Below are 10,205 nucleotides of genomic sequence, written 5' to 3' on the forward strand. Positions count from 1 at the left end.
CTGAGTCATGAGGCATAAAGCCACTTAAGTGGCACTGAGTGCATTACTACATGAGAAGGAGATTTGGATATCTCTTGCGTGCAGATTGAGTGTGAAGGTGGTTAAGTTCAGCTGCTTTACTTTCCCTCTCAGCTCTGCTTCCTTTTGGAAGGATTGGCTTTCAGGTGTAACTTCTTTTCCACAGTGGTTGTTTTCCACAATGCATGGAAAACAGGAGAAGTAGAAAGCTACCCTTTTGCTTTAGTATTCTGTTTTCCCTGCCACGTTTAAATGCTCACAGAAACTGAAGAAATGAAAAGCAGCATTCCAGTTAAAATAGGCCAAGGGTATTGCTGTTCAGAGCTTTCTGGTTCTGCAGGCTAACTGGGAGTCCGAGTGTAAGTCTGTTCCAGTTAGATTTTTTTCATGTTTACATGTAGGTGGACAATAGATCCTCTTGAGGCAGCCTAGATGTGTTTTTAAGCAGTTATTGTGGAATGTCTCATTTATTTCTTTGTGTAAGAGTTGTTGGAGTCTCTTGGCATGGGGAGACATTGAAATTTGGGTTCTGTATTAGTAGAATTCCAGTAACAAACCTGGAAAATGGATTTTTCCATTAATTCCTAGTGTGATCACCTTATTCTCTACTACATACTTCTTTAGGTGAGAGGTAGACTGTGGTGTCTGAGCTATGTGGAACAAAATAGGCATCAAAGGTAGCTGGTACATAAATATTGCATCCTTTGCTTTCACAGAGCACAGCTCTACCAGAAAAATTTCCTCCCGTTGGAGCAAATGGTAAAAGTGACACCAGTCCCTATTTTTGAGTCAAGAGCATACATACCTCTCTCCGATAGCAGTGCAGGGAGTGTGATGTAACAAGTCCAGATGAAAACTGTACATCTCACAGCTTTTGCTAGGAGGATGATAACAGAGGTGACTCTTCCGAAGCAGAGAAAGGTACTAACAAGGTTGGTTTTTATGCAGGAGTAAAAGTGATAGATCTACTGTTACATGACACTGGGGAGAGAATCTGTCTGTTATGTGCCTGTTAAGGAGTGAGTCTCTTTGTGCTGTTTCATTTTACCTGTGGCTCTGATATGTTACGGTTTTCTGGTGTTACCTCTACTGCTTTAATTCTCTTTACACTAACAAGGAGCATCTCTTCTAGTTCTCCTGATGTTGAAACTGTGCTTTAGCAGTTGGCAGAGATGTATACGTGGCTAGAGGCACTCTTTTAAGACTAAGCGATAGCCTTCTTGTAATACTACTTGGCATGCTGTCTTTCTACCTTTGAATACAGTTATGAGCTACAAAAGATAGGCTTGCCAGGGGGTGGGAAGAAATGTGAGGGCGTGAAACACATACTGGGAATTTCCCAGCAGCTGACATAAGAATTTGTTCTGATTGCCAGTGGTTTACCATCAGCTCCTCCAAAGGTTTGCTGCTGACAGAACGGTGTTTCCTTTCCTAGGACAGTAGGGTTACATGATGGTGGCTGCAGGTTTTTACTTGCGTTTTTCTACTGTTCTGTTCTTGCTGCTGGTGGTCATTCTTACCCATTGCTTGGGTTCGAAATGCAAAGAACATGAATATTCCTTTGGTACAAAATGCTGCAAGGACTGTGCACCTGGTAAGTAACCTTAACTGTATGTTGATTGTACTTGTTCGGTATGATATCAGTTAATAACTTGCAAGTGGTAGAAAATATGTTGATGAAAATATTCAAATTAGGAAGTATAACATGGGAAAAGTCACTTGAGGATTTCTCATCATTTTAGGCGGACAGCTTATCTTGTAACTTATATGAATCTTCTCCAGGGGTACAACGTTTCATTTCTGTGGCTTGGTTTCCCTCCTGTGTCAGTCTGGTGCTGCATTTTCACTGTGGGAGTGTTATCTGGGGAAAGATGGTAGGAATTGTTACCTATTGAAAAGGATTTCAACCCAGAAATCTTGAATAATGGCAAAAAAAAAAGCTTTAGGTTATTCTCTTGCTATAGGTGTTTTATGAGCTTTCTTTTGTAGCAAGGCTTATTCTCCTTAGGGCTTGGCGTTTTTCAAGGAAAAAGGTAAATAATTAAACAAAAATTGAATTATAAAGGATAGGCGCCCAACTTTCTTTTCTTGTTAGTCTGCGAGCAAATTCTGCAAAGGCGCTTTCTCTTTTCATAACTGTCTGCTACACAGAATCAGTACTACGCAATCTGTTGCAGTAGAAATTGAACGTGCTGTTGTCTTCAGAGATGCCAGTTGCAGTAAGTTTTCATTCAGTATGAAACCTGAAACTTGAGGCAGTCTCATTACTGCATTATTCCCAAAACTATGGAAACCTGAGTGTTTTTGGGCTCAGTTGGAGGAAATTTAAGCTTGCATGCAGATACAGAATAATTGAGATACAAAGAATTTTCTGTTCCACCTTGACCTACAAGGTGGAGGATCAAAATGAAAGAAACAATGTGTGAGAATAAGGCTTAGGTACGGGTAGTATTTAACTTCGGCTGTAAGATCCCTAGTCATTAAAGCTGCTCATGGTTCCTGCAGCTTGTGCTGTATGAAGAGAAGCTAGTGAGATAGAGGAATTTGATTCCTTCTCTGAATTCGGCCATTAATCTGCTATTTCATTTTGGGCAAGTGGTTTTGCTTGATAACGTTGGCATCCCGATGCATAAATCTGATCTTCAGTGATTGTGCTTTATATGACACTGATTAGTATCTGTGAGTGCACGCGTTCAGAGCTTGGTTATAAACGCAATGTGTAGTGTGCCTATGCTCTTTGGAGTTGCAAAGCATGCCTGCCTGTCTTCCTTCTTCTTCTGTCTCTGTGTATGAAGTGGAGCTAGTAACATATTTGCTACTGATGCTAATACAGATGGAAAATTAAAATACAGCCCCGTTCATTCATGCTGAGTGGGCTTTAAGAATGCCAGCTTTGGGTTGAACTGCATGAAATATCTCACAAGGGAAGGCAGGATCTGTCACACAAAGCTACAGTATTACACAGATAACAGATGATACTATGATTAAAAATGCTTTAGTTTTTTGCTTTCTCCAGCTAACGCTGGCTGGAAACTCCAATAGCTAAACCATATGAAGAAGTGGTCTGGAGAAGTGATGCTTCAAATGTACTGAGAGACTCACCTGGGCTCTCAACTCTTTGCAAGTTGCCAGGCCTCTGCTAGTCTGTTTTCACTGCTTAATTTAAGCTGATGCTATAGAGCAACTATTCTAGGGATATGGGCGTGTGTAAATCTGAGTATTTCAGCCAGAGTTGTAAGTGAAACTGTGACTTCCTGTTCAATTTGTTCAAGTTATGATAATGAAAAGGATTTCATCCTTATAACAAACAGTTCCTCCTTCTATGTTATCTGTATTTTAGGTGAAAGAATGAGAAGCCGCTGCACAGCAAAAGCAGACACAGTTTGTGCCCCCTGTCAAGACAATTACTTTAGCACTGAGTACAATCACAACTTCTGCAAGAGTTGTACAGTCTGCGACACTAGTAAGTCAGCTGTATTGTGGTCAGTTCTGGATATGAATTTGGGAGGGAGCCTGTCTTTGTATGCTTTCTCATCTTTTTGAGCTCCCCAAAGGCTGATGTCATACAGCCTGTCTCCTGAGAAGGCGATGTCCCAGAACTTTGTGGGCTATCATTTCAATAGCTGATGCATCCTGGTTGGTATTGGTGGAGGGAAGCAGGCTTGTACTTCCTGCAAACTGATATCTCAAGAATTTGTCCTCTGCAGTGTCTGCAGACTGTTCCTACACACAATTGGTGGGCCCCGAGTAGTGATTAATCGATGGTTTCAGTTTTCCTTTCTCCTTTATTCTGCTGTTCCTAGAGAAGGGAAGCGTGGAAGTGAAGAAGTGTGAGAAGACCTCTGACAGAATTTGCAAGTGTATTCCTGGTTACATGCCAGATACCAGATACACACTGGGAAGTGGTAAGTTAGGGATGTGTGAGACTCTGACTTCTTGCCTCCACTTCAGATGTTGTTCTTTCTAGTACAAAAGCTGTCATCGTTTGTTTAATTGGTATCTCACAGCAAGTATTATAGCAGGGCAGTTGTGCAGAGTGCTGCTCTGTAATTTGAACTGTCAGAAGTTGTAATGCTGTGCCCGTTAATATCCGTAATTAGCCTGTAGAGAAAACAGAAATACTTGCAAGTTGCAGACTAAAATGAACTTCTGAGCATGTTGTGTTCCTTCTGTCCCAGGGTAGATTGTTTCTGTAGGCTGCAGATTTGTTGGATCTGTTCTAGAAGCTGTTAGTGTAACTACTACAGAGCTGCTATACAGTTACATTGCTAACTGAACTCAAGTTCTGCTTTTTTCTTTCAGTGTGCTTACTGTGTCCTGAAGGGTTTTATTCCACAGGAGGAAATGAAAGCTGTCGGCCTTGGACCAAGTATGTATCGCTCATCCCAATGCATTCAGAGCAATGGTTTGAGTTTTACTTTATAGCAATTAATGCTCAAGTCATGATCTGCACAATAAACCAGCAGTAGATGCAGTAAAACCATGTTGCTCGTGACCTAGGAGTCTTGAGCAGTCTGTGCACTGATTTGAGGCATCCTTTCTGCCCCTTCCTTTTTTCACATGGAGCAACAATATATGCAGCCCCTTTTTAAAGGTCTAGAGATGTCTATAACAAGAAGTTCCCTTGCCAAATGCTGCTGTGCTTCAAGGCTGCTATGTGCACAGATGGTAAGTAAAGCAGACCTTCATTTTTTCCAGTAATAGCTTTTGATTAACTTAATTCTTATTTACATATCTGTAGAACCTAGAAAAGGTGAAGCCCAAGTCTGCACTGATAAAACAAGGTTCACAGTTTTTCATTCACTTGTTCCACGGAGGTGGCTTATAAAGTCATTACTGTAACTACTTGAAAAACTAAGTAATGTATTTTACGTCTCTAGCTGCAGTTCTATTGGGAAAAAGACTCTTCAAGCAGGGACAAGATCAGATAATGCTGTTTGCAGCGACAATGTGACACAGCCAGCTACCTCTGAAAGTGCAACACCTACTTTGCATCTTTCCACCAACTACTACAGGAATAATACATCGACTGCAGTGCCTTCACCCTCCAAACCCAGTGTGAACCCTTTTGTTGTTAGCCCGGATGCGAGCAGCCCTACAGGCACTAACTGGGGTAAGGAGAGGGAATGACCAAACCTAGTCACTCTGAGAGCTGATTGAGAATTTTCACTTGAAGCTGATTTCATCAGAAATCGGTCTTTCTCAGAACACTTATCTTTATTCTACATAGTCTTTAAGGAAGGCCTGCGCAGGGTTCCAGGCTATCTGCTAGTTTTCTTGATATGTAGGACTTCTGGGCTTTGTGGTTCAGGGCTACTGTTGCTCTAGCTGATTGCTTGTAAGAGATCTGAAGTTCCAGGTTCCTTTTGAAGCTAGAGAGCCATGGAAATTCCATCTAAAATCATAAGTCTTTGTTAATATTTTTTGCTTCTGTTTTGTTTTTCCAGGGTCTCTATCACTTATCCTGATTTGTCTGATACTGCTTGTGGTGTCTGGAATATCCATTTTCATGCTGATTATCCAAGCAGCCAAAAGAGAGAACAAGAGGAGGCCTTGCAGGAACGACCATCAAAGTAAGTTACTCTTTAGGGAGAAAAAAAAGTATATAGGAAAGAGAATAATCAGGGTCCCTTACTTGGACTTTGATCATTTCCATTATAATGAAGTCTACTTGGCTGAGTAGGACAGTGTCATCTGTGCTTAATGCCCATGCTTAATCATCTTCTTAGTCCTGATGTGCTGGAGGACATACAGCCTCAAGATGGTGGTGTTATAAAGCAGAGATTTGTTTGTCTGTTACTGTGCAGGAGGACTGAGTTTATAGCGTGCTGATGGAAACGGTGTGAAATTGTTCCTGTATAGCTTTTTGATGTGAATCCTTGGAGCATTTACATCATTAACTGTTTGACTTGATTTGTGCTCTTCTTCCCCTCTGATTTTTATCTACTATGTTCTTTCCCCCATTGTCCCTGCAAAAAAAAAAAAAAGAACTGAACAACAACAACAACAAAAAATCAATCTGTACATGGAATTCTATTCAGAACAGTGAGGATCCCAAAGCAAGTTTTTTCTTTTACGGAGTAGATTGTAAATTATTTTGCCTGTGTGAAAGTGAATTTTCTTGATGTGACTCTTGCAAACACAGGAAAGGCTTGACTTGAGAAGGGCTGACCTCTATTTGTAATTAAATGGTAGCCTGGCTCTTGCCTTTGTGTTCTATTCATGGAGTAATGGTAAAAAAAAAGTGTATTTTCCTTGTTTCCTACACTGGTTCTTTGCTAGGACAGATTGGAAGGACAACCACTGATCCAAATGTTGCCCATAGGTGCCAACGCATCCATGAAACCAGGGAAGTCCATGCCTTCACTTTTCCTTCCCCTTCCGCTTTGTACAGTATTTCTGTTTTCTGTCTTTCAGAAAGGAGCTTTCGAATTCCTATCCAGGAAGAACAAGTTGACTCCAATTCCAGTCTCATAAAAAACTGACTCCACATCACTTTACTGCATCCTGCCTTTCTGAGCCAATCGATTGTAACAATGAGTGTGACAGAACTTTCAGTTGCTCTGCGTGTGGGTGTTTGTTAACTGTTGAATTGTACTTCAGTTCTTTTGGGTCTTACTGAGTGGCCCTTACGCATCGTAGCTGTTCTTAGTGAATCGTGAATCCTTTTCCTTAGATAGATCCTATGTGCAGCATTGCTGGTGCCAAGCCTGAGTTTATACAGTCCTTTGTGCATTTCTAACCAATTATATATGTAATGGAAGCCAGTTCTCTTTGGAAAGCAGGAAGTCTTTATGAAGCAGTAAGAGATAATCATTGAGCAGACTGACAAATGGAGAATCCAAAGACCTGCTTTAATAACGAGACTTCTCTCTTGTCCTGCAACTTTGAGATGCTAAGCAGAGCACATCTCAGTGCAGCTCTTTTGAGTGTTTCAGGCTAACTCCTAATGGAGTTCTTTGCCTTTTAGGTGGAGAATTTCCACAAATGCGCTTCCCCTTTTTTGGCTTTTTTGCTTCTCACTCATAATGAGTGGTATATGTCGTCATCATACGTCTCCAGAGGCAGTTGTCATAGCTGCTATTTCTGGTGGTGGTTTTTAAGTGACTGTAGAGAAATGGCTATTTAGTGCCACTTCTTTCCTTTCTGCCTGTCTTGGAGGCAGACCTGTTGTCATGTTAAGTATTGAGCAGTATCCCCATAGGCCAACAAATAGAATTATTCATGACTTGAATATAGCTCTGGATCTCCAAGTGTTCAGAACATCTATGGAGATCCTCATGTGTATCAAAAGTAGAATCTGTGTGTTCGCTGCCAGAAGGCAAAGGGAATGGTATCTTCTTTTAGAATGTTATTAATGGAAACTTTAGTTCAGAGGAGGGGGAAAGGCAAGATACAGCTTGTCTGTGCTGCAGACTTTGGAGGTTGCTGTGAATAACTCATGTTCTGTCTATAAACTCCGTGCAGTCAGCATGCTTTGTTTCCTCTTTGCGGCTGTTCTGCTGTGCTGAACACCCTGGTGTGGCTGTCCCCTGCAAGGCTGCTTCAGTCAAGCTTGGACTTCTCTGCGGTAAAATAGCTTAAACTGCTTTTGTGGGATATGATTGCTTGCTTTGAAGTAATGTGGATGCAGGGAGAAACCAAGGAGCAAGCTTGGTTCCAGACAGCAGTTTGGATTTGGAGAAAACCTTTTTGTATCTTAGATTTTAGTAGATGTACATGGACATGTACATGATGTACCAGAGCTGCTGGTGAATGATAACTTAGTGATCGTAACTCCCTGGATGTTCACTTCTTGATGAGAAGAGCTGAACACTTAACTGCGCTGTCCAGATGGACCTACAAGGGTTGCATTGTAGCAAAGGTGTATGAAGATCATGTAGCAGTGGATAGATGCATAAACCATGCTTTGACTGCTCGTATGGATGCTCACCTTGAATGTGCTGTCAGTGGAACCTCCATTCAGGACTGAAGAAATGTTCTTCACGTGGCCTGTGTGCAGTTGAAGCAGGCCTGGCTGTTTGCCTGCAATCCTGTATGACATGAATTTTACTTCTGTTGTGGTTTTTTTCTTCACAAGTAAATCAGAATCTGTCTTGAGGGAGAGCATTTTAGATAGCACATTGAAATTGTAATGCCTGAGAGAAAACTGAAACGTTACTGTGGATAGCTTTTGTTGTAATTTAAATACCTCAGTGTAAAAGTTTAAGTGAACTTGAGATTTATGTAATTCAGATGTATTTTTCACTTCAAATACTCCTTAGTAGGTAACTTGTTAGATGTAATAGGTATTTTACATACACAGTATTAAAGCATATGCCAAAGTATGCAGAAGGAAATGTATTCAAGAATACAACTGTTGGTTGACAATCATGTTTTTGAACATAGATTTTGTTATATGTTATACATATGGTGTACTTAATGGGTTCCTATTTTGAAGTGCATATACAATGTATGTAAACATTTGTATTATATACGAAGTATAGTAGTGACTTTTCCAAATAAACTGTTGCAGTGGCTAGGTGCACATGTATGACTTGTATGACTGGAGGATACATTGAATGGATTTGGGCTGGAGCATAAGATGCGCATTGAGTTTTCAGTAGGTTTCTGTACTGGGGCATTTGAATACTAAACAAGATTCCTATGGTCTGGTTCTTTTGTTAAAGTCACGTGGGGACCTTTGAGACTGTTGTTCATCCTGACCTGGAGTGACACTTTGTGATTTTACTAGCACAGTGGAAGGTGCTATTTCCTGTTAATTAAGCTTATGTAGGCCCTGTAGTTGCACCAGTATAGCCACTGATTGCAGTGGGTACAGCCTGATCCCATGGACCCTGACAGTAAAAATAACTGTCTAGTTCAGATCTGATCTGGCTGTCTGGGTGATGCAAGCAAGCTGGTTCGTACTGTAAATCACACGTGGTAGCTGTCTGGCCTGAGAGCTGCTGGGAGGTTGGAGATAAGGCTCAGCCCCTTCAAAAACTTAGAGCCCAAGTTCTGAATGTAGAGGTCTTTGGAAGTGCACTGTGGTTTAGATACCATCATCTCACTGTGAACCGAATGACGAGGTGCAGTGAATGATGCTGAGAAAGGATTCCTGGGAACACCCAACCAGTTCTCAGGAACCATACTTAGAGCGTTTGTAGGCTGCACTTGGGAGCCAATGAAGTTAGTACTGTGCTTTCAACATAGCTGAGCAAGGCACAAATACTTAATGAGCTCGCTGTGGCTTAATGGCAAACATGCAGCCCACAGGAGCAGAGGAGGAGTTGGTGGAGGTGCTGCTGTGGGACCAGAGAGGCTTTATGGCGTGGGTTTATTTGCTGCTGGTTCTGTGAATTTTTGTTCTTTTCTGCCCTCTGGCTGAGCTGCACAGGGATGTGCTCGAGTGCACTGGTTTCTTGTGTCCTCCTGTAACCTCTTGATCAGATTTCCTGGAAACCAGGGCCCGGGGGATTTGTTCTGTCTGGAGGAGGACTTGCTGATGGCCCTAGAAGTGCACAGCCAAGCTAGGGCAGCTGAGCACAACCTGTGTTTGCTCATCAGTGAGGAAAACAAGAGAGAAAATCCAGCATGCTGGGTGGCTGAAGGCTTTTGTGTTGATGCAATGTGAGCCCACCTGTTCTGGCTGTAGGACTTCTGTATCCAACATAATAATATTTGAAAAACATCCTATTAGCTCTTGCTGCTCTTCTGTCAAAATTATGGTTGGGTTTCTCATTCCAGAATGAGGACCTTGGAACAAACAAGCTGTAAAACCCCCAGCTAATAATAGGTATTGAATCCTGAACACCTTGGTGCCGCTTTCTGCCCACATTTGTGTCATCTTAAGTGCCAGAAGTGGAACTTTCCTTTCTCAAAGATAGGAGCCTGTGTCACAAAGTGAGTTCCTGTTGTTCAACCGTCAGACTTCCCCTTTTTTCAGAAATACAGGTGGAGTTGTGGTACTCCTCGGAGCTGATAACGATAAGGCTGTACTACGTGTTTTCCCCCAGTATAAAACAGTGTCAGTTCTTTCCTACAGACCTCTCTTTCTAATTGTTAGGATGCCAGTTAGCTTCTTTAATTCTGCAAACCCCGCTTTTAAATGTGAACTGTGCTGGCAGAGCAGTTGGTGAAGTTACAGCATTTGTAAGGTGAATGGGTTTTAGTTGCCACAGAATCCTGACTTGAGAAGACATTTA

General features: G+C 41.7%; 1 protein-coding gene across 3 annotated transcripts; it reads left to right on the forward strand.

Moving 5' to 3' along the window:
• The first annotated feature begins 52 nt into the window (after positions 1-52).
• On the forward strand, positions 53-8,551 carry TNFRSF4 (TNF receptor superfamily member 4). Of its 3 annotated transcripts, none has more exons than XM_025142474.3 (8): positions 53-950; positions 1,454-1,612; positions 3,359-3,481; positions 3,822-3,923; positions 4,321-4,387; positions 4,899-5,131; positions 5,466-5,591; positions 6,436-8,551. In XM_025142474.3, exons 2-8 carry the CDS (start codon positions 1,468-1,470, stop codon positions 6,501-6,503), a joined length of 864 nt encoding a protein of 287 aa, XP_024998242.2. In that variant the 5' UTR covers positions 53-950; positions 1,454-1,467; the 3' UTR covers positions 6,504-8,551. The 3 variants fall into 3 exon arrangements, with proteins under 3 accessions (XP_024998242.2, XP_024998243.2, NP_001341653.2); XM_025142475.3 differs by having other exon boundaries at positions 53-939; NM_001354724.3 differs by lacking the exon at positions 53-950 and having other exon boundaries at positions 1,400-1,612.
• The last annotated feature ends 1,654 nt before the right edge of the window (positions 8,552-10,205 follow it).

This window comes from Gallus gallus, chromosome 21 (genome assembly GCF_016699485.2).
Source record: "Gallus gallus isolate bGalGal1 chromosome 21, bGalGal1.mat.broiler.GRCg7b, whole genome shotgun sequence".
NCBI lineage: Eukaryota > Metazoa > Chordata > Aves > Galliformes > Phasianidae > Gallus > Gallus gallus.